Source organism: Thunnus thynnus, chromosome 24 (genome assembly GCF_963924715.1).
Source record: "Thunnus thynnus chromosome 24, fThuThy2.1, whole genome shotgun sequence".
Lineage (NCBI taxonomy): Eukaryota > Metazoa > Chordata > Actinopteri > Scombriformes > Scombridae > Thunnus > Thunnus thynnus.
Genome location: NC_089540.1, coordinates 12,864,806 through 12,889,714, shown reverse-complemented (window position 1 = coordinate 12,889,714; position 24,909 = coordinate 12,864,806). Strand labels below are relative to the sequence as shown.

General features: G+C 44.3%; 1 protein-coding gene across 8 annotated transcripts in view; it reads left to right on the top strand.

Moving 5' to 3' along the window:
• The window catches only part of LOC137177195 (nck-associated protein 5-like), a 136,457-nt gene that overhangs the window by 49,069 nt on the left and 62,479 nt on the right, over positions 1–24,909 (top strand). For 7 of the 8 annotated variants that reach the window (XM_067583351.1, XM_067583350.1, XM_067583354.1 and 4 more), the window contains one exon: positions 21,207–21,270. In XM_067583351.1, the coding sequence (XP_067439452.1) occupies positions 21,207–21,270 (64 nt within the window). Of the gene's footprint in view, positions 1–6,765; positions 7,274–21,206; positions 21,271–24,909 lie in introns of those variants that run through there. The other variant, XM_067583360.1, reaches the window with a different exon arrangement.

Sequence of the window (24,909 nt, the reverse complement as noted above, 5' to 3'; positions counted from 1 at the left end):
GCACAGCAGTGATATGCTACAGTATACCTGCCCCCCCCAACATCCCCCCACCACCCTGCACTGCCTCCCTCTCCGCATATCATTCACCAACATGTTTCTCTTTCTGATGCAGTAGTCAAGGTTAAGTATGACGCTAACTGGCTGTCTACCGCGCTTATTCAGAAAAAAATAAACATAGCACAATGGATATATCCTTTCCTTGCAGATAAAATGTTGCAATAAACACAATTTTATTGTTGCTAGCGTAGATGTAGTGGTTTCACAACATGGATATGCTGTGTTTTATAGGACTTGTGATATGTATTCTTGGCATTTGGATTAAATGAGGTATTATCTGCATTCCTAGAAGCAATTAGTTGTGTTTAAGGGCTGAGCCTTTCCAGTGGGGTCTTGCATAATGGCTAATTACCACTGTTGTTTGTCTAAGCGAGTTCTCAGACACTAATTTCATGTCTTGTGCAGTAAGAAAAGCACTACAGGATAATTATGGATGGGTTCAGAATATTTAAATTTTCTTATCTGATTGAGTCACCCCTGGCATTGTCAGTCGTACCCTTTGATTAAATGAAAGTTCACCTCAACATTCAGGTCTATTAACTTCAGTTGAGTTCTTCTTCATTGTGCAATGAAAGGATTTTTTTTTATTATCAAGATCAGCTTCAGGAGAATGTGCTTCGACTCCTTTTGTGCTCATGAAAGCGTGCAGTTATTTTGGCTAACACATGTGCTGCAAAGCGTTTTGGAAAACATCCTCACTTTAAGATAAGAAGAGTGATAGATCCTGTGTGGTTTTTTTTTTTTTATTGTTGATAGATCCTGTGCGGTTGGATTGTTGATAGATCCCGTGTGGTTTTGGCTGGTGGAAGTCACAGTGGTTGCATCTACGCTATTTACCTCCAGCTCAGGGCTCTTTGGAAAACATCCTCCGAACTCTCTGAAGAAACAGGAAAGGGTGAAAATTTGTGAAATTTACAACACCGCAGTACTAAGCGGGTTTGTCATACGAGACTGTGGATGTAGTGATGGTTTGTAAAATCTGACGTTTCTTTAAGTAAATAAAACAACCACTAGAGTGATATAACCTAACACATTTTGAGACTCATAGGTATTGAAAAAGAAAATCATAACTCGTGCTTTGATGCAGGTGGTCGATACACAGACCATTGACTTTGAAACACACCAAAGTAAAAACAGACGTCATGAAAATATTGTATTGTTTGGACTGTACACAACATTTTACATTGTGTACACCAAAGACTGATTTTAGGGGAATTCTACTTGGTTGCTTTATGGCGCAAAATAGGGGAATTTGCCGACTGCATAATTAAAAATGTTGCATTTAGGTATAAATAAACTATTACCACACAGATTTGAGACACCACAAGTGTTGTGTCAACTTCAACTTTTCTGTCTGTACTAGTTCTTTCTTCAGATCTGAGTTGTGGTAAAAAAAAATGTGCTTTGTTGCTTTATGGCACAAAACAGGAAGATTTTTAGACTGTCTCGTTAAAGGTATTGCATGTCAACATCAGTAAAGTATCACCACATTATTTTTGAGATGATATTATTATCATAAACACGTCTATTAATCTGTACTACCACTTCTGATTTTCGGGATGATCAGTTTGGACGCTTTACGACACAAACCAGGAACATTTTAGAAGTTCCTTGTTAAATTATTTGCTTTTAAATATGAATATACTACTACCGCATCAAATTTGAGACAGTAAAAGTATGCAAAAAGTTAGCCACTTTTGGTCTGTACACTATAATTTTACATAAGGGGGGAAGGGAAAGTCTGTTTGGTCGCTTTATGGCACAAAGGGAATGCACTGTTTTGTCTGGGGTTTTGTGATTGTGAAAATGTGGCCTTAATTTTGACAAACACTTCCATTACCACTGGTGTAATAGAGGGTACCACTGCAATTAGCCACTCTACAATAGTCCCATTTGTTTACTGTAATCACACAAGAAATGCTCAAGTAATTTTTAAAGATTTACTTAAGAATAATTAAAGATTAACTCCATCAGTGTTAATCTTGCTTATTCCAGTCTTAATGACTTTAAGCATTTCCTGAGTTCCACGAATCTCGCCCGCTGATGATGTCTCGCTGGACCCACCGTCCCGCGTATCGTCCCGCCCCCATCCCCCCCCTGCTTAATGAAACATGACGGAGGTGCATTATCGCTTTCATTGTATTACACACTTCATCTTGCCACACAGAAGTTAAATGACACACAGAAATACACACACACACACACACAGAGTCTCTGGAGGGGGCTCTTTCAGCGTGACCCATCATGTGATTTGCATCTGTCTGGGCGTTTGCCGCTTTGAGCGGTGTAGATCCTGAGCGGGCTTGTGTTGGGTAAACAAACACGCTGCCTGTCTACTGCTTGGCATTTCCTTTGCTCGTCTTGATGCAGAAATCACCCTAACACCCCCCCTCCCACCTCCCCTTCCCGAAAAAGAGTCTAGCCATGTTGACAGCTAAATATCTCCTCGCTGGATTGTAACCACCAGTAGTACCTCTGATGTGTTTCCAAATGATTTTACACCCCTTACTTTTCCTGAGTTGTATCAGACATTAAATAGCTGTTCTCAGGAGCATGTCTAAGCTTAAACACCGCATACACACTAATCGCCTTTAGAGCGCAGGACAGACGGGAAGGAAACAACGTTTTGCTTCTTCTACTCCTGTGTGATTAATGTCTGCCCCTGGAACACACACCTAGACGGCGGCGGGATGGAGCGGTCGGGTAATGAGCTCAAGGGACGCATGCTGGCCTCCTCCGGCCGCTTCTGGTCACTCATCTGTGATCAAGCTGCAGGGGATTAATGTCATGGAGGGAAAGTGTGGCTGATGGCCGGAGCCCTGAGCAGGATGTTCACACATAACTACACACAGAGTAACTGAGTACATTTACTCTTACTCGAGTGTAGTTTTGAGGTACTTGAGTATTTAAAGATTTTACATTGAAAACATCATAAACTCTTATATGTGATACTTTGCTACTATCCAACATATGGATAAAGTTGTTAATTTTACTTCCAACTGGACCAACTGCAACATTAACATGCTCCCCACATGTTAATGCATCAATAATTTAACACCAGAATTAAAGAATTAGTACTTTTAGACCGTCTTTACACCAAATATAGCACTGTGATGAAATACAACCCAGTTCAGTCCAGTTTGTTTAACACAGCGTTGACCTTGAAGACCTACCTGACAACGAAACAAAGCACTTTCTGGAAAATATTCACACTGGAAGTCATTTGCTCAATTATCTCATTGATTGTGAGGTAAACTTTCGACCTGGAATGTAGACTTATCCATATTTGATCAGCTGAATCCGAGGTGTGACTGGATGTTATTTTGTTGCAGCAAATGTACAAGTTAAACTTTCTTTTTTCCAGACAACCCTGCAGTGGTACCTCATGACACACAGAACACAACCTTACTTTAAACTTAAGTATTTGCTGAGAAAACCAGTATATACTAGTTCAGAAGTTCAATTTTATTGTCTCAAAAATCAAATAAGGCCACAAAAAACTCACACTTCAGTAAAGGATTTAAATACTTCTCCCACCACTGCACACTTACTGCCACAACCACTTGCATCCTTTAATCCAGGCCACTGTACACTGCAGTTCAAAGGTGCTTGTGCGCACTCGCATGTGCGCAAACATACACCATACAGCCGCAACCACCAGCATCCCTTTCTCCCAGACCACCCTGCACCACATTACAAATCCATATCGACCCGCCGTCCCTCCAGCCACTGTCCCAGCACCGTCCTGTCTCCTTCCCTGTACCCCCCCCCCCCTCCCTCACCTCCCCCCTCCTCCCTGTGGAATGCTAACCTAGCCCCTGTGTGTGTGTGTGTGTGTGCACGTGTGTGTGTGTGACAGTGGTGGAGCCAGGCTGGCTGTGTGGGCGGCCAAGTGTTTCCAAACAGTGGAATCTGTCACTGACACCCCTGGCAGAGCAATAAGCAGCGCCTTAATGAGCTCAGCAGATCACTCAGCACAAGGACCCGACACACACTTACACACACACGCGCACAGGCACACGCACACACTCATACATGCATGAATATTACAAATACAGAGACACAATCACACACACACACTCACATACAATGCAATCACTTAACTATGGTTGTAAACACCTATATGCTCATAAACGTATAGTAACATGCACGTATTGTATATACACACACAATAACCACAAATACGCACACACACACAGTGATGTTCACACTTTTATCGTCACATAAACGGACAAACCCATATATTACTTGCACTGTTCCGGTTGTAAACCCTTGCACACACACACACACACACGGTGCATTCACAGATGGCGAATACAATCGCGGTAACATATAAACACGCACACATCCCAACACTCCCAGTTAAACTAGTAGAAAATGAAACTAAGCATTACATGTTTCCTGATTAAAGGAAACAGTGGTGTTCTGGGACATCAGGGGCGCGACTGTTTCTGTGACACCGACAGACTCTGATGTCTATTTGTCGCCCTGCAGAGGAGAACCATCGCTCAACGATTCGCCGCCGGCCGCTCAAATCAAATTAGAATGGAACACCACCTTCAATATTTCTTGATTACGCCGCATATGTATGTGTTAGTGCTGACTCAGCCGTCCATTTGTCTTTTTTTTTAACCCGAACGGAACAATGGTGTCTAATTGGTGACCACCTGCTCTTAGAATCAAATCACGCTCGCTCTATATTCAGATTTGCTTGCGAGACAGCTGCGCTTATGATAAACAGAATTACCCCTCCGCATGACATTTCGGTCATATACGCAAATCATGAGGCATCATGAATCTCTCTGTGAGTTTTATGATGACAAATGAGAATGTGGCAGCCAGCTTTACAAGACATCTGATAAAGGGAACGTGACGGGACATGTCAATTTTTTATGATCGCTCGTCGGGTGATGCCAGAATTCCCAGCATGAAACAATCTTCCTGCGAATCTCGAAGGGGGCCAACTCATCACCACATGTTTATCTCTCATCTCGCTCCACCTTTCCTCATCTTGAAGTTATCCAGCCGTCCCCGTCCCTTTCCAGGCTCCTCCATCCTCCCGCAAACTAATTTTCTCACATGGTTAGTGTCATTGTTCATTTAGCACATTAGTGACAGTGAATGCGGGGCAAAGTGGCAGCGATGGCCTCGGCTCTAAGTCAGGCCCGTTCCTTTCTTTCCCCTCTTTAACTGAGCGCTCCTGTCACCGGGACCCTTTTAATTCCCCCTTTCACCCCTCCGGTGCCCGCCCCCTCTCGCACTGGTCCTATTGGGGAGCAGACAATAGAGAGTGTCCCCCCTCCTTCCTCTCTTCTGCCTCTTCCTCCCCCCTTCTCATCTCCCTCAGTCCTCGCAGGCGTCCTGCCTGGTTGAGGCTGCGGGCTCCAGGCTGCAGTTTGTCACAGCCATTCAGCTGAGACTGATTGTGATTGCGGCAGATGGGCTGGAGCCCGGTCCGTCACTCGGCCCAGGCAGACCCAAGCACTTCTCTCTCTCTTTCTTTCTCAGCCTTTTTTTTTTTTTTTTTTTCTCCTCTGGCTTTCACTTTCTGTCCTTCGCTCTCTTGATCTTGATTTCTTCCTCGGTTGTCTCTATCTGTCTTTTGTCGGGGGCATTCTCTTTCTTTCGCTTTGTTGTTTTCCAAAAACGCTCCGTTTTCACTGCTCTCACTAAAACATGCAGGCAGCGCTTTCAGAACCGGAGAGACGAATTTTGAAAAGCTCAATTTTTTGGGGGGGATGAAAAATGCTGTCTTTGTGTGGAAAGAGAGGCAAAATGCAGGGACAAAGATGCATTTTCCATAAAAAAAAAAAAAAAGCAAGCTTACGGCCTCAGTGTGCTTCAAAGAAGGCTCTTGTTGTCATCTAACAGAAGCCTTCTCTCCCTGCACCTTTCCAAAATATCTGACAATTTTTGTGACTTTCCAAAACTGTCTGAGTTAAAACTTCTCCGTCAAGCTCTTTTTCCATTCATCACACAACCACTGCTGTCACTTTTTTTGTGTGGTACGAGTGAATGCAACACCATGAACGCCATTGAAGAGAGACTGTACGGAAGAATGCACCATTATACCCATTTGTACAGTTCATTGTTTCTAGCCACTCTCTGTGACTTTTTGCCCTGCCTTTGAATGTGGTTACTGGGAACAAGTAAAATACACTTTTGCCTTTAGACGTGGTCAGATGAGTAGTTCATTCAAAGCATAATTTACCCTTTATTGTGGACGTACTTACAGGCTTTTTCTTTCAGGCTGCTTTTGTTGTTTTGTTTTGCTCTACTGATCTCTTTCTTGTTTGTCCCTATCTGTGTTTTGTCACCTCTTCTGTTTTTCTCTCTGTACTAAAAGATACCAGTTAGTAGAACATCACAAGCTGGTTTGCCTGTTCACGTCCCCTTGTTGGAGTTAAACCCCCCTCGACACTGTTGTCACCCCCCCCCCCTCCCAAAATCCCCTCCTCCTCCTCCTCCTCCTCCTCCGTACAACCCCCCCCCCCCAGTCCTCCCCTGAGGAAAGAGCCACCTTCAGTGAGGCAGCAGAGCAGCAGACTCCCTGAACACATGTTAAACGTCCCGCAAGCCCGAGGAGGAGGGACGCAGTCAGAGAGCCAGAGAGAGATACACAGAGACAGACAGAGTGAGAGAGAAAGAGATAGAAGCGGAGACAGACTGAGGAGAGAAATACTCTGAGAAAAGATAAAGCCAGGAGGCGGGGTGGGCGGGGGGCAGGCACACAAGCGCTGTGTGTGTGTGTATGTGTGTGTGTGAAGAGGAGCCTCCGAGCGTGTGTGTGTGTGTGTGTTAGTGAGAGAAAGCGTAGCGCAGAGGGAGAGCGTATGTAGTGCGAAGGAAGAGGAGAGGGAAGCAGCGTCGGGAGAGTCAACGCATGTTGCCAGATTGAGAGAGACAGAGAGGGTAGAAGACAGAAGCCACGAGGAGTAAAGGAAGGAAAGGGAGGCGAGGATCTTGAACGCTTGAGGGAACATAGAGAGGAGAGGAGAGGAGAGGAGAGGAGAAGGGGAGGAGAGGCAGTTTGCTCTCAGTCAAGTAGAGAGGCAGGCAGGCAGGGAGCAGTGTAGAGCCGGCAGTGCTGCATTGTGGATGTAAACTTTATCATCTGCGGGATCAGTGGGTAGCAGCTGCAGAGCAGGAGGAAAGCGTGCTGGTGGATTACCATGTGTGCCCTCTGAATGCACCAGGATGCTGCATCTCCACCAGGGTAAGGAGCGGACAGTCGTCAGCATACATGACATGAAATTAATTACATTATTTCCTCTGCAAGTGCAAGATTTTACCCTCTTGTTGATTGATATATATTATCCTTGTGTGGAGATTTGATGTATATCGTCCTCATGTGGGGATTTGGTGTATTTATACATATGTGCCATACTTTTCTGTTGTCGGAAGAATACATGCACACAGGATTTTTTTTTTCCTCTTTGCACCTTCTTCAGCCGTCTTTACTTTGTCCTGAGCTGTTAATTTTCCTAATAATCCCCAAATAAGGGGACATATTTCATATAGCAGCGTTGTATACATGTGTAGAGGATGATCTCTGATTTGCTCTGAGCCCGATTAGCCAGTTGCAGGGGGGAATCGCGTGTCCTGTTGCTAGTGGCAACAGCATGGGGCCGGGGCGCTGCGTTAAACCCCTTTGATTCTGATTGATAACAGAAGGAAATGGATACCCGTCGTTTAAGCAGAGGTAAAACAACCCAGTGTTGCAGGGGATTTGTATGTGCAGGAATGCATGTTCCACCCTCCCACCACTCCTTTTCTTTCCTTATACTCTCTCTCTCTCTCTCTCAGGCAGATTAAGATTTTCTATCCGGCCCACTAATCTCACACTGAAATGACTGGTGTTGAACTGGGTGTGGATACAGCTAAGTGGTGGAGAATATGGATTATGGGGATATGGTCGGCCAGTTGTGGCCAGCTTCTCTCCGGGCTCCTTATTAATGTGGCGTGAAGTGCTGCAGTAGTAGCGGCCATATGTCAAAGTCACAACAGGTCAGGGGTCTTCCCACATAGTCGGCCATATTTACAGTACACAGAAAAGAGATTTGGATGCTTGCAACCAGCACAGAAAGGATGCCAAATGTAGGATTTCTTTTTATATTTTTAGCTGGATTTGTTATCTCTAAAAACAGAGCATGAAAATGAGAGCATGGGAGAGTAAGGGAGGTATCATTATTCTCTTGTTGGTGTTGTCAAAATGCCAGAGAAGAATGCCATTCTGGCTTTTTTTTTTTTTTCAGTTTGAGTTGAGTTTTTTTGCCCTGGGAATTGGTGTTTCCCAACACGATGGCAAAAAATAGCATCTGCCATGCAGCGGATGCTTTATGACTGGAAACGTTAATGAATGTTGTGAATCTAGGTGAAAGACTGCAAGCAACAACAGTAAAGTATCAGTACTACTACAGAAAGTTGGTCTTGAAAAAAAGACATATGAGGCGTATCATTAGTATTCAGTTAATAGTGGACTGACCTTTCACAGTCCTCATTTTGGCTTTGAGAGAGAGCCCTAAACCTTGAGATGCTCAGGAGTATCACAAGGAAAACAGCGATAAACAGCTCAAAACAAAGCCACACACAGTACTTTTTCCTACTTCACAGTCTCTCAAGATCCTGATCTTACACTCCAAGTGTCATCAACACAAGCACGTGACCTATCATCCCTTGAAAACTAGTGTTTTTGTCAGTATAACATATAACTTTAGGGGCGTCTCTCTCTTCCTTCCTTGTGCTGCATGCGTTACGTCATGCACTAATTGCACAACTTGCCTTTTAAGTTTAAATCACTAATCTACTGTATAGATTTCATTCATGCTGCCACCAGCCAGGAAACCCATCCAACCAGGGCTGATAGTAGCAAATGTATGTACAACAGCGATCGCCATTACTTACCAAAGGCTACAGTTTAGCCATTTGGTCCAGCGTCTGTTTAGACAGTGTCCATTTAAAGCCTTCATTGGGGGAACAGAGCAGCAGCCTGTGATATCATCCCGCCACCAGGGCAGATGTGTTGCTGCACTGGGCAGTTTGAGCCTGCTGCCCTCTGAAACCTACCTGGGGATTACTGGATAAGAGGATTGCCAAGTGGAGGGATTTGATTTTATAGAATTAAAACTGTAATTCTCTCCATCCCAAACCATGCCACAGTGCAACCATTTCTCCACATTATTATTTTTCCCTCCCTCCCTCCCTCCCCGCTGCCATGTTCTTGTTTGACCAACACGTTCCATTACTACATCGTGTGTCCTACATTTAAGCAGTTTCGATTTAAAAAGTCACAAGACGGGCGCATTCGCCGTACGTTGGCAGAAATCTCCGGTGACCTACATGCTCGTTGTAAGCCGCGTAACACCAAAAAGTTCATCATCACTTACAATGGAAAGTGTGTACTGGGGACGTTCTGGATGCCAGTCGCTGTGCCAGTTGGCATTACTGGAGTGATAATCATTACCCAGAACACCAGCCCGGAAAAGAATCTGACGGATAATACAGTCAACAAATTAAGGCAAGTCCAGCAGATCATACTGACGTGGGCTTTTGTATTTCCTTCCACCCCTCTAACTCTTGTCCGTCACTTCGCCTCTCACTCCTCCACATCCGATTTTCCCAACTTGTCCTCCTCCCCTTTCGTCTCCTCCCTGTATGTGGCGCTCTGTATTTCGGTGACCCTCGGCTAGCATGTTGGGTTCAGGTCAAACAGAATTACTGAGGAATGTTCCCCTGTTCAATGGCCGGCCTAGTGGGCCTCAGCATGGGAGCACTTCCCCTTCATTGACAGCCAGGGGACTTTCATTTTGAAGGAGGGGGTAGCTCTTTCCAGACAACTTTCCCATGTAATTCCCACTGTCTCTGCCGTGTTTGTCGGCACAGTGGAGCCGTGAGCCAAAGCAGTCGGTTTAATGATGTGTACGTGTGAGGCACATCTCAGGATCTCGTCAGCCCAGAGCCTTGTTGAGACGCTCTGCTTATGTGACTGCAGGCCATCCAGCTCAATTAAGGGTGCTTTGAATGCATTCCTCCTCTTAGCCTGCTCTACATTTATCTTCCCCCCACGAAACAGCACGTGGGAACTTTAAAAACAGTCCTGCAGAGCTTACTGTAGCTGGTATGAACCTGTTTTTGCAAATACAGCATCTGAGAAAAAAAAAAAAAAAACTCTCTCAGAATAGCTCAATAAAGCATTTTGACATTTTGCCAGGCTGCGCATTTTTTTGATGCAGAAAGCCAGAACACATTGTATTGAAAGTTTCATGCTTTGTGTTTCACTGAACGTTAACAAGTTAGAAATGCAGAAAAATTGGGGACTATCAGATGTATTTTTTCGCTGTCTCCTGTTGGCTTAACTTAGAGCAATGTCACTCAGGAAAAACATAAAGTTTAATGGTCCGACACAATTTATAACCAATAAAAGGCTTTTATTTGCGAGCTATCAATGGCTTATTGCATGCACTGACTCTTTTGCCTGGAGACAAAGCTTTGCCCAGACACCCTCGCTGACTGTTAAGTGATGTCATTATAGCCGGAGCATTTTTGTGGTTTCTAAACGGATGAACTCGCTCCATGTGAGTTCACCAAGGTGCGAAGACTCGTGGGTTTTTTTTTTTTTTTTTGTAGTCGCTGCATGTAAACGGCCTGTTTTCCAGTCAAAGCTGGCTCGGAAAAGATTATTTCTCTTTGTATACAGGCAGTTTCACTATCTTGGCTTGCAAACATTAACTTCTGTTGTCCCTTTAAAAAAAAAAAAAAAAAAAAAAAAAAAAAAAAGTTGTTGTTGATAACTCTCATGTGTGCGCCTTTAAAACCTTTCAGTTCTTGGGGGAAAAAAAAAAAAAAAATCCCCAAATTGGATTTGCTTTTTAGGTCATAGTCCTGCATTCCAACAGTTTACAAGATAATATGGTGTTGCCCTTGTTTACTCTACGCAGACTTCCTGCTGACACACTTTCACGGTTGCATGCATCTCACAAGTTTTTAGATCAAAGCAGCTGAAACCTACTTTGAGAGCATTCCCTCTTGTTTCATATTTCTCTCCTTGTCACAGCGATACTTTCAACCGAGCAAGCCTTTTTTTTTTACGAGGTTGGAAAGGGGGGGGGGGGGGGGGGGGTCGGTGTCATATTTGAGGTTGTGCGGGGCGGGGAATGTCAACAAACTTCAGCTCCCCACTATCTTGGCTGTAAATCATTGGATAATAGTGAGAGAAACATGCAGGACCTTGTCCAGCGAGGTGTTGGCGCAGCTGGAGTAGCTCACCTTAATGCTGTAAAACTCTTTTCCAAACACCTCTTCTGTTATATTTAAGTTCTTTTAGCCATTGGGTGACTCTCTTTGCTCACAGTGAATTATAACGCCTGCAAAAGCCTTCAATTACTTGATTACCAGCATGCCAGAGTGCCAGAACTAGAGTGCCATGGTGATATTACTGTGAGAAAAAAAAATCCTGGAGAAGTGAGAGAGAGAAAGCCTAGAACCAAAAATGTTTATCTTCAACTATATTTCACTTAATTTAACAAGTTTCAAGACAATAAAATAAACACATTTAAACTGGCTTCTTCACAAAATGCAGAATTAATACATTTATGACTTGTGCAACAGCTGCCCAGCAACTTGTACACACAAACACACACGTACGTGCATCTATTGTTGGGTGGCGGTAGAGATGGCAGCACCCTTGGCTCAAGTGCTCCTGTTTACCCTACCTTTGTTTCTATTGTATGTGAACCAGCCATTTGTCTGCCCTCTGTAAAGGGCTACTGTTTGCCCCCGCTCTCTGAAAACGATGTGTTGACAGCCGGTGTAAAACACCCTATAGCCTATGCACGGTCTCCATGAGTCAGCAGAACCTTCTGGTGTTATGGTGCAGTAGTAAATGTGAGTCCCCCATTCCCTAATTACTTCAACCCAGGCCAGGCAGGTGTGAAATAGAGAACAATGCATGCAAAGTGTGACTTACATACAGTATGTCTGTTCCTTTTTTTTTTTATCACACTGCAGATGTTAAGGCTGCTAAACCGGCATTTTATAATGAGCTTTACAGTACCATGAAAGTACATCAGCTTTCATAGCAGTTTGTCTAATATTTAAGATAAGAAGAAGAAGAAGAGTCATTGTACTGCTGTGCAAGACGACAACATAACAAATTACTGCTTGCAATGGAGACGAGCAGCGATCTTACGTGTCGTTTAGAGACAATCGTGTCACATCCTTCTTTTTTAGCCACTTCCACTTTTAAGTGTTCTGTTTCCAGCTCACTTCCTGACGTGTAAGTTGCATCAACCAACCGGCTTGTTAGCAGATACGGGAGTCCTCTGTGAGCCTCTGCGACCCACATTGACTTATCTGTCCCTGTATAGATCTGCAGAGATGTTTTTTTTTTTTTAATCTATTTTGGCAGAAGTATACTTCCCAAATCAGTCAGTAAAGAGTGAGTGAGTACAGGTAAACGTCTAAATCATGAGATAATTGTCAAGTGTGAAGGATGTCTTACTTAGCTTTAACTATGTTCCAAAGCTTGTGACACAAGCTGAACAACACTCACTGGAATAGCTGGAACTTAAGACTATTACCTGTTGGAATGTGAGTGTGTGGCTAGGAATGCATTTTGATAAGCTCTGTTTCAAAACAAGGTGCGTCTGGATGTTTTTGTTCTGTTTTTGGTGAAGTGCAACTTCCTCTATCTCTCTTGCTCCATTTCTTTGTATCAACACATCTTCCTTTTCCTCATATATGCGGTTGTTCAGCTCCGGCGACAGTTCGTCTTTTCTGTTTGCAGTCATCTCTCTTTCATGATTCGGACATAAAAGATTCAAACCGATGTGAGTGTGTATGCCTGCCTCCGTACATCTTCGCCACTGTGTTTGTACATGTGTGTTCATGCATGTGTGCACGACTGCCCCTTGTGTGTTCGCCCCGTCTTCATTCTTCATGAGCCGCGCTGGTGAGTAAAGCGTCCCTCCCTCCCTCTAGACAGGCAGGCAGACATACAGACAGACAGGCAGGTGGGTACTGCGGCCATTTTTAAAGCACATCTGCTCATCCGCAATGTTTCGTTTTCGTCTGAGCAGGAATGCGTCTGTGGCTTGGAAACAATTGAGGTCAGGCCCTGCTTGCGGAATAAGAAAACATTTAGGGGGACAGACAGTCAGGCAGGGGTAATCCACGCTTGGTGAGCGCATTCCTCAGAGCTCAGGAGGAGTCTCGGAGGATTCCTCATGTCTGATTTTTGCTGCTTCAGAAGTTTGGAGATGCAGCGCACGTGTTTGATCTGCTCTTGGCCTACAAAACGATACTCCCGTGCTTTTATATATTTAAATCATTCCCTCCCTCAGATCTTTGCAGATCATTCCCTAAAGTTGTTTACATCTGCAAAGACAATTCATTTTCTTGTACTTTCCCTTTTTCACATGGTGATTGCATCCATCAATCATTTACTCCAAGATAATGTCAGTTTCTCCTGTCAAAAACACTGCAATAAGGCTGTATAACGCTTTTATGTAGCAGCGGTGTAATCAAGCTACCCAGCGCTGAGACTCTCATAAAGCACTGAGGGTGAGATGTTATCACGGAGGGAATGCATAAACATCTCCGAGAACTCAACTTGTTGTTGACTTTGGATAAATCTTTCTAATCATGATCATCTCAAGTCTTTAGACTGCGTTACCAAGTGTGGCGCGCACTTGTCCAAACAAGGTCCAATATACAACTCCATACATTAAAAGGAAATACTGTTTGGTCTCCAGTAAAGTTGCATCAGGTTGTTTAGATGACACACATTTGTTTTTTTTCTCTCTGGCTGGCAAATCTATGTAGGAAAATCAATTTTTTGTTTGGATCTAGGGAAGTTTTCACAGTATTGATGTGCGTGTTAATGTGATTGGATATACAGTTTGTGTCCTCGTAGTAGTTTGCGAGAAAAACATTTCCGAGAATAGATGGTGATGCGTTTCCTTCAAAGCTTAAAAAGATCAAAACATGTTTGTTAGAAATGTCTCTTCTCATAAAGTGAAGACATTATGAGGCCACATGGCAGGATGAAAAGGCGTGTGTTCTTTGTGTGCTCTCAGCTGAACCTCATCACATTTCACCTTGTCAATAATTGATGGTCTGCCGTGGTGAGGTAAGGCTCATTGTGCCTGGCTGGCTGGGTGGGTGGCTGGCTGGGTGGTTGAGTGGTGAGTCCTGACTGGGCGTGTGAGGTGCTGACATGTGGCTCCTGTTTTTCCGCTGCCCTCCGGTGCAGACGGGGTCCGCGGCTTGGAGACAGGAGGTCAGGAACCAGCTGCGGGTGAGGCGGTGAGAACAGGCACGGGTCAGATCGCCGTTCGGCATCCAGAGACGAGGCTTCCTGGTGATTGATTGGAACTGCCTTAATGCATTGGGACCAATTGAACGGTCACAGATGTGCAAACCCCACCCCTCAGACGCCTGAAACAGATGAAAGTGTTTACACAGAGCGCTCAGGCTGATTTCGATGCCATCTCGGTATTTTGTGTTCAAATGCAGTAAGGCGTTTCTTCATTCAAGTGTTTAGGCAACAACTCTTTGATGATGCGTTGCAGGGATTGCGACACAATGATGACTTAACTTCTAGATTCTTTTTATTTTTTTTCATTTATGAGGAAACGAGGAGGGAATCACCCAGTTGCGCAAGATGTAAAAATCATCAGTTTTTGATCTAAAAATATAAATTTGGACATCTCGACCTTTCTGGCAGCTCTGTTTGCAGACTGGGTTGGATGTTATAACTTATCAAACGCCTCGGTAACCGCATTGTCCTGCACTGGGGGGGGGGTGTGGGGATGTGGGGGGTGAAATTTTGGATCGGTGCAGAAGGTTACATAACACAGCCATAGGAGGATTAAGGATGGGAATGACCGGTCCGGAGTCGGTGCCAAAGTGTAGCCAGAGTCCCCCCCTGAACGGGCTGCCCTATGTGGGCCACGGCGATCGCGTGCGTGCCAGTGCTCTTAACCCAGCGGGAGTGCAGACGCTAATACATAAATGCATGGCAACTCTGCCTGACATCCAAACATTTATGCATCCCTCCCAGCCACTCTGTGTACATTTGTGGTTCAGAACGATTGAAATGTTTAGCTCCCCTTAAGCCTCAATGACAATATTGGAAAAAACAGTTTATATTAATGCATCTTTTATATATAACCTGATGTGTGCGTTGATGTCAGTTTGAGCTGCAGGGGAAAGAAGCTGAAGCAGTATGTGACGTTTAATCTGTTAACATCTTTCTACACAAAGGAGAGATTAACCACACTTGATAATAAGATGGTGCGCAGTACTGTGAGGGAAATAGGAAACCAAAACACAAGAGACAGCATTTTTTTTTTTTTTTCCCTCTTTCATTATGTGCTTAATGTTAAAAGCAAACAATGTACAATGGATTCAACCACCTGTATGAAGGAGCCGTGATAACAGTGATGAAAACACATCTAAACGTCTGCCTCCCACAATGCAGTTCAAAGCGTGTACGAGTCCAACATGTCAGCTCAGGTTGGCAAACGCTCTCGCCGTGATTGATCCACCCTGAGTCCTGACAGATCGTGTCTTTGCATGCCGCCGCGACACTCCGGAGCAAACAGTCGGGCGCGCTGTCTCAACGTGAGCGTGGGGGGGGGGGGGGGAGCGTGAGGTGTTTACACAGAGTCTGAGCAGGGAGAATGTGAGGAGGAAACAGGGTTGATCTACTGTGAATGCGGCGAGGCTGGTGTCATGATCGCTCTGCGCTGCGCCGTCTGCCATATCTGAAAGGAGTGGATGTTGCATTTGATGCTGCTGGAATCGCATGGGGGAAAAGAAGGGGAATGATCTTTTGAGACGCACCGAGCGTGTGTGGGCGGACAGCAGATGGTGTCAGCTAAGAATACGAGGAGAAAACCTGTCTTTGTATGCAAGCAGGTGTATAGACATACATAATATACAGAACATATTCTAAAGCACACTTGTCTTGTTTTAAAGGCTCAATCAGTATCTTTTAAACTCAAGGTATTAGAGAAGTTTGATAGCTGAATAATTTAGGGAGTAAAGGCCTGGTTTCCCCTCTGGTGCTGATGTAAAACAAACCTTTGTTTCACCTGTTTTCAAGCATTAATTTGTGTATTAAGAGCAATCAACCAATTGATCAGTTTTGAGAATGACAGGAGCTTCAAGTCCTGTGTTATTCGAATTTTCACGGTGGGGTGACCCTCTCACCGAATTTGTCTTTTGGACGTTATCCAACGAGTTATGAAAGGGTTTAATTACTGTAGCAAAAATGTTCTGAGGATTTTCTTAATTCGTGAAGGGGAATGTAATTGTTCTTTCGCCTGACAGAAATGCGTATACCCTTATGACCGAGGTCATCGGCCATCTGCCTCTTGCCGCATTAACTTTGGATGCCGACTGACACCAGAGCAAACTCCAGTGCGTGTTGCGTTTGCAGTCGTCAGCTGGTTTGGCTCGGCGGGATTCCCTCCGCCGGTGAGGCCTCTGGTGATATCAGGTGATTCCAGGTCAACGGGAACTGCTGGAGGTCCGTGTCGACACCGCCTACGATTGGCTGACGGAATTTACTCAGCCAAGCTTTATAATGGGGCTCAAAGAGGAAGGAAAAACAGCAGAGCAGGAGGAGGAATGTATACATGGTCAACTGTCAGCTTGCGCTTTCATCACATGCTCGGATGGACTGTAGCCTGAAATAATCCCAGTTTAGTCAAAGTCAATTGTGAAGTATACACAATGTGCACAGTTGTTGCACTGGAAACTACATATAGAGCTATGAGTACTAATAGATACATTGCTAATGTGCTTAATTTTCCAGAACATGCTGCCAATGTGGAAATGTTTCTTCCTCTTTGTCATGGTAGTCAGCAACGTCTATTTAAAGGAGAACTCCAGTTTATTACAACATGGTTCTTATTTCATGGTTTTGTGCTTTATTATATTGGCAATAATGATGTTTGATCATCGTTTTCAGCAAAAAGAAGGGGCAAGAAAGCAAGCAGTAAGACGATCTGACAGACTGTAAATAAACTCCAGGTTAGCCAAACTTATTTGGAAGAGAAAATTGAGGCCAAATAATGGTAAAATAATTACCCAAATTGTCCATTGTTAACATCCATCATGGTTTACAGAGAGTGCCTTTCTAGGTCAACCTCGACCTACTGTACTTGCTGTAGTTGTGTGCACACAGTTTTCCTTTGCAATGAAGGAGTATTACAGACATACCTGGTTTGCTCACTTTCCCTTTTACCTCCCAATATAGCGGTTTAGCTAATCAGGCTGCACTGCCGGCTGATCGTCTGACCGCTAGTGTTTCTTGCCCCGTCGGACTTGTTGCAGCGATGTCACATTGCCAGATCTCAGTAATTAGTTCGGTGAGTACAATTTGATCATATCTGATAGAAACGATGGCCAAACATAGAAAAATAAGACCCAAATTGTAATAAACTCTAATTATCCTTTAAGATGAAGCATTCAGGCATTAAGGGAAAATGAAAACATCATAATTAACGTGCTAGACCCACCGCTAACTTTTTCCCCCAAACATCATTATAACATCACTCTTTACATATCCAGCAACTTATTCTACAAGAGATGGCATGAGATAAACTTCTCTATGCAACACACTTTGGGTTCCACTCTTGTTTTGCATTGACTGTTTTCATAGGCCGGTTTACACAGCTGCTAAAAGTTTACAACGTGAGCGATCGGCAGAAACGTCTCGCATCGATCGGGATTGAAATGCAAATGACAAACTCGAAGCACTCGGTTTATAGCGGATTACAGCTTTGAATGCTGTTCAGATATCATATAATTCCACGCCAGCGCCAATTGGATGCGAACGTCGCCGGTGAGCGTTTTGCAGCGGAATACTGTTTTGACTACTGCTTGTGCCAATTACTATAATTATGTTTAACACAGAATGTCAAATTGCTCTATATTTGGCGATGATTTTTCTTGGGGCGCAGTTGGCTCATGCCCCGTTTGCTCCTGGAACATGCCTGCGCATAAGTGGCCTGAAACTTAACCCCTTACAGGGCTGACGCTCAGCCATAACACAGACTGGAAGAATGCCAGGCCGGTCCTGTTTAACAAAACAATATCTGCAGTGAGAAGTTCCAGAAAGCTTTTTTTTTTTTTTCCTCTTCTTCTTCTTCTTTTCTTTTTTTTTTTTTTCTCAAGGTGGTGTAATAGTGTAAGCATACATTATGCGGTAATGGGAAGAGACACATTGTGTAACTGCTGGAACATGAGTGTATTAATCAGTCTCAGGTGTGGAGCATGCAGTCACACACTTTCACACACACACACACACACACACAGATTTGATGTAGTTTAGCACACATACGAGCTCTGGCATGTATTTATGAGCGCTCACACACACATAAACAACACATTCACCTTTATGAACGCATGCACACACCTCCACACCCAAAATCTGATGAATGCAGAAACACAGCAAATTCCCAACAACACTAATGCAAACACTAATACGCTCACACACCCAAACACACCCCCCTTGTCTCATGGTTTCGGCATTTTGCTTGACTTCTTCCCGGATTTGTCACCATCGTACCGTTTGTTTCACAATCGGCGTGCCAGGCTCTCCTTTTGCCTAATTCAGTCTGGTCCCATTAGAGGGACGAGGTGGCGGGGGCGAATGGCTCCCACCAGCAGCGTCGGTTTGTAGCTCAGCACACTCTTTGCAGTCCAGACGGTCGACTCATCCGTCAAACATACGTCCCCAGCTGTCTCTTAATCACCGGTGGGGGGGGGGATTTTTTTTTTTCCCTGTCAGGTAAGCGGCTGAGAAACAATGATGTCTTGTCAAAGGCGATGAGGAGACGTTAGTCATGAGTTATTTTTGGGAGTTGGGGGAGGTTGGGAGGGGGTTTGGGTGTCTGATCCACTGCAGAAATGTGAAAAATACACAGGTGATTGTGATTACTTGTGTCTGTCTGCTGTATACGCTGCTTTATTAGGTCCCACGGTCCCATATTAGCTGACTGTGTGTCTGTGTGTGTGTGTGTGATTGGCTTGTGTGAGCACAGTAACTCAAGAACAATACTTCAAGCTCCAAACTTTCACCTCAGGTTTGACCTCATTTACAATAGATGTGCCGATTATATTCTATTTTTTGCTTTTTCAACCTTATTGGCAGAGCTGAGCAAAGCAGTTTTAACTGTCTTATTTGCTGATTTTTGTACTTATTTTGTAATTTTGTATCTCAAATTCTTGTTTTTTTGGAGCACTTCATCCAAGGACATTTTCCTGTGGGACGTTAAGTATGTCTTATCTTAAAGGATTCAGTCCAGTACAGTGTTTTCCTGTTCTGCTGCGGTGGAAAGATTGTAACAAAAACAGGGACTTTGGCGCTAAGAAGAGCGTATCGTTGAAAGATATCCACTGGATTTGACTAATTTGGACGAGTGAAGCTTCAAATAAACCTTTAAATACATTTTTGCATGGATTTACACTTATAAATGCATTAGGAAGGGATTTTTTAACTGACAGTATGAAGAAGAGGAATTATTACAGTGAGAATGTGAATTAATGAACTCATTAGCATACCTGGCTATGTATGTGAGGGTGATAATTGGAAGGCATCAGGCGGCCCAAGTGTCTCTTGTGACGATACACTGTGCGGACATGTGTAACACACGTATTTACATGTTTCTGAATACTCATGCATATATTTGACATTAATGACTTCTGGATTCAAACATGCTACACTGTCAGTGAAGGTGGTTGTTTTTTTTGTCTTGAGCAGCTGCGGAGACAATTTGAATGAAACGGTGAGCTTTTAACAAACAAAATATATCTCATCTCCTACTGTCAGACGCAGGTTGTTTTATCCTGGAGAAGAGTTTCAGTTGTTGTGATGCCTCAGGAGAAGCCATAAAACACAGTTCCTTTATTATCCGTGCTAGTGTGCCAAGATTTATCCCATTAAAGTCTGGAATGCCCTCACGTGGGAAACGGATTGGACGCGCACAGTCAATTTCTTTGTTTAGTCTTGTTCACGTGTGTGTGTGTGTGTATTTGTGTGTAAGGGAGAGTGAGGGTGGGAGAGAGAGAGAGAGTCTGTTATGAGTGTGTGTGTCTGCGTGTAAGGTCTGGCACGAGGATGCCCTGCTTTTTGTTTCCTCTGAGCTATTTTTGTCTGGACAGAACTGCAAAGCTCTCTGTTTTGCGTTGTTAGCGGACGACGCTCAATGAATGTGTGTGTATGTGTGTGTGTGTGTGTGCGTATCTGCTGATTTGCTGGCAGGAATGTGTGGTTTCTACTTCTCGGCAGAAGACAGAGGAAGATAGAAAAGAGAAGTGTTTGTGTAACTAAACCAGCCCAGTGGCACGCTTAGGTGTGTAATATACCTGCAGATTCACTAGAAGATACTGTGTCAGTGTCACATCTAGGTGTAAAAAGTACACATGTGTACGACTTTCAAAGAGCCTGTCAAGTGGCACAGTTCAGATGACGTCTATATAAGATGACAAATTTCCATATTTGGAGGTGGCGGGTGGGGTGGATGGATAGATCCTAACTTGCAACAGTTGAATTAGTGGATGTGTCACATTTCCAACCGTGAGTCATGACAGTTTTTAAAGAAATGTGGTGTTTACTGTAGGTAGGCTAGCTTTAAGGAAATACTAACTTTAACTCACACCACATTTCAAGTGATCATTTTAACCCAAACCATGATCTTTCCTTAACTTTAACCAAGTGGTTTTTGTGGCTCAACCTTAACCAGAGTGTTGTCACACCATAAAACATAATTACTTTTTAACAGTGATTTGTAACAGTTTTGGAAAGCACAGACAAATGATGTTGTCCTGCCGATAACTGCTGAAAGAGGCGCCAGATTAGAACGTGATGCATACACACATGTACTTTTCATGCCTAGGCGAGGCAAAACGTGATACTGACACTGTATTATAGTTATAATGGGTTTAAACAGTGTGTAAAACCTGCTATTATCATTTTTTGTCACTTTCTACATTATATGTTAAGTTAAGTATTGAAGCAAGTCAAGATATGGATCTCGGTGTTGCTTTAATGCAAAAATATCGGTGACCTGATCGACTGCATCACACGTTAACTCACTCTCGTTCTCTCCCTCCCTCTCCTCTCCCTTTTTGTTTAGGGAAAAGCTGGCCGTGGCTCGCCTGCAGAGGGAAGTCGCACGGAGCAAGAGCGAAGGAACAATGGTAAAGTACAGCGGAGCCGCTCGCCCTATAATCTGCACCGAGCCAAAAAAGCCACAGTGCGCTCACTTCACACACATACGCACACCCACACACACTGTCAACCCTCTGCCAAGCTGTCACGTATGCCAAAATCAATCTTTATTTTCTCAACACAAGACAATTGCATATATAAGCAGGTATTTTACAGTAATTCAGCATAAAAACAGTTCCAAATAGTGTCAAATTAACAAAATTACTACTTATATCTCATTAAGGAACATGTGAAAAAGACAAAGAATCCAAGCTGGTTGTTGGTTTTCAATGCTCTGTGACACATTTTGGTCCTCAAAAGGTATTGAAGCTTAATACCCTGTTCAGCCATTCTGCAGGGACAACAGGTATTCAGATGCATGGTCAGGTTGTGTAACATTACAAAGCCGCAGCTGGGGCTAAATCTGTGCTGCTGTTGTCACAATGCATTGTGAGAGGCTTTACCGGAGGCTGCTGATGTTGTGCTTTCACTTCTTTTTCTTTTTTTTTTTTTCGAGAGAACGTGTATAAGCAAGGGGAAAAAAATTCAGGAGGTGGAGATGTGTGTGTGTGTGTGTGTGTTTGCATTTGTCTGTGCGCTTACAGTATATTTGTCTAAGGGAGGTCAGAAAGTGAAAAGAACCATGTGATGAAGCGCAGCTCAGCTGATTGCAGCCTCCGAGCAGAGGCTCCAACCACAGGCCCAGCTGTTTGACTGCACCCCAGCGAACGCCTCTGATTCTCTTCATGGCAGCGGGCCTAAAGCAACAGCACACAAGGGCTGATACACTCTGAGATTTTTTACACTATTGTGTGTGATTCTCCATTGATCCCTGAAGGAGAAATGTTTGTTTTCTCTTCTCGCCTCTCCTCACAGTCGGGGAGGTCAAAGCATGAGGTTAGATACAGAGCAGCGCCCCTGGAGCCGGGCAGGGATTCAGTGTATTGCTTGAAGGCACTTCAGCACGGCAGATTCTTTCTGTCGTTGAGGCTTGAATTTAGTTTAGATGCAGTAGCTGCACCAGAGAAGGGAATGTACCATGTGAGTTAAATCTGTTTTTACTTTAATTCAGAAACGTACACATTGAATCAGTGACTGTACAGTTGACTAATTCAGTGTAAAAAGAACGTCGGTGCTAAGAGATGGTTACCGTTTATTTGTGTCAGCATTTTCTCAAACCTTTTACCCCACTCAGTCACAATCACGCCTCTCTGACCTCAGCGTGACTCTTCCGTACCGTCGCCCCAGTCATGCATGCGTACGTGAAACAAGAGGGTCCAGTATTGATTTCCACAGCGGGTGGATATAAACGGATGGAATGCGTGCATCCTCTCTCCGATGAACCCTAAATATCCACTGCGTGACCGGCGGAGTCATGCGCGCAGCACTGTTTCTCAGAAGACAGAGTCGTAGGCAGTTATGCCCCTTTATGTTGACTGATGACTAACTGATCGTTTAAGGTCACTTTCACACCTGAAGTTCGGTTCACTTAGAACTCACACAGACTTCTTATGAGTGAGTCAGCGTGAATAATTGTTAGTCGAGCCTGCAGCAAGACCTCATGTGTCATAAATAATGACAGAAAACTAAAAAAAAAAGGGTAGCTTACTTAATGAGGTAATGCCGAAACACACTGTTTTAACTCCTTTTCACCTTCAACTTGGGTAACTGTATATGAAATTTCTTCTAGCTTCTAAATTCATACAAGTCCTTTATCTACTATCATACAATCCTGTGGTTGCACCGCTTTGTGCCACAAACAAATCACACCAGAGTCAGAGTCTTAGTGCAGTGGTTTGGTCCATCGCAACTGAACAAAAGCACCAGAGTTTGTATGAATCCTGCCAACAGGTTACTTACTCTAAGACATGTAAAAAGCACAGAAGATCCAGTTCTCCATTTGTGGAAGCGTTGAGGTCAGCTTTATCTTCTCTCGTGGTACCTCTGTGTACATAATGTAATTCTGTTTACATGTCTAGGCTGCACCTCCGTGTGTCAGCGCCTCCTTCTCTAACAGTAACCTTTTGCACGCTCTGACCTCAGCGCAGCCCAAGAAAAATATATCATTCACCACGTTGTGAGACTCCACTGAAGCTCTCAGACTCACGCGAGTGGATGACATGCTAATTATTACTTTAGAGGGGTGTGTGAATTGCTGTGTGTGTGCGTCTGCGCATGCACGGGGGTTTAAAGAGAGGGATGAGTTATCTGTGCCAGACAGGAGGAGGGTGAGGGTGGGGGATGGAGGAAGAAAAGAAGGAGGGGAGGAGGGGGTGAGGGGGGGGGGGGGATACCACTAAGCTCCATTTGAAATTGGGATTATCCCCGTTGGAGTCCCCCTTGCACTCTCTCTCTGGCATTCCTGGGAGGCTTCGGAGCTCAGGCACGGTTCTTCAATAGAAATGAAAAAGAGACTGCTGCATCAAGGAGATAATTGTCAAAGTGCTGGCGATGTGAAGTGGGAACTGCTCACCAGCCCGCAGCCTGTGCCCCTGCAGACCCCCGCAACCCTGACGCCCACTTCCATGCCCACTCGCTTTCCCCCAACCCCCCTCCACCCATCTTCGCCTGCCAAGGGGCTAACCTAGAGAGACAGATTAAAACAGCAATGGACTTTTGAAGTGGCTCTACCCCTCCTCTGTATCTGATGCCTCTCTTTAACAGCCTCTGTTCCCTGCCTTGGTCTTCTCTCTCTACATCCATTAGTGTCTTCTGTGTAACGCGATCAGAGGAACAGAAAGCGGCACTGCCACCCATTGCAGTCCTGCGCCGGTTGCTTCTGCTGAATATCTCCGCAGGGACATGTTATATTGCACCATTACTCGTGCATTGTGTAGGAAAAGAATGTGAAAGGCATATTTTATGATTGTGCAAGGCGCTAGAACACACTGCCGCGATTGTAAGCCTTCAGGTCTCGTTTGCGCGCGGTGTAAATGAAACAGAATTAACAACACAGTTTACTGAGGAGTACGTGTTTTAATTGGGTCTCCTGTTGTGGAACATAACGGCTACTGGCAGTGCTAAAGTACAACACTCTCTTTTTTTTTTGTTGTTGTTGTGAATCATTCGGGAGAATCACATGAAATCTATCAATCACTGTTGAGGAATGAATCCAAGCATCTGCACTGTATTTCACCACAAATGCGGCCACACAAGATGCATTTGTTTTTAGTTTAGAAGTGAGACAGTCTAACAAGCACCAGATCTATCTGTCTTAGACCACCATTTGTTTCTTAAACTTTCTATTAGGGCTTGGACATGGTGCTTTTGGCCTGCTCCGCAAGAGCGCAATCTTTAGAAACGCTTACAAGACAAACATTGGATTTCCCGTTAGGTGTTTGATAGAGCACAGGTCACGGTTTATTCTGTGAGGGCCTCAGTCTCTTTCTAACAAGCCTTCCCTGTCTGACTGGAGTCAAAACCGCTCACTCACAGCCTCATCGCTGCTGTAGGTTTTTCTCTGGAATTCTTCACACCCCAAACCCAGAGGCGTGGTACAGGGCAGGGCTGTTCTCTGTCTCTCACTTTCTTTTTGATGCCACTCTAAGTCCATCAGGGGCAGGATGCAGGGTTTCCTGTCAGGGAGAAAACAGAAGTCCAAATGAAGGCTTGTAAAGGCAGCGCTGCCT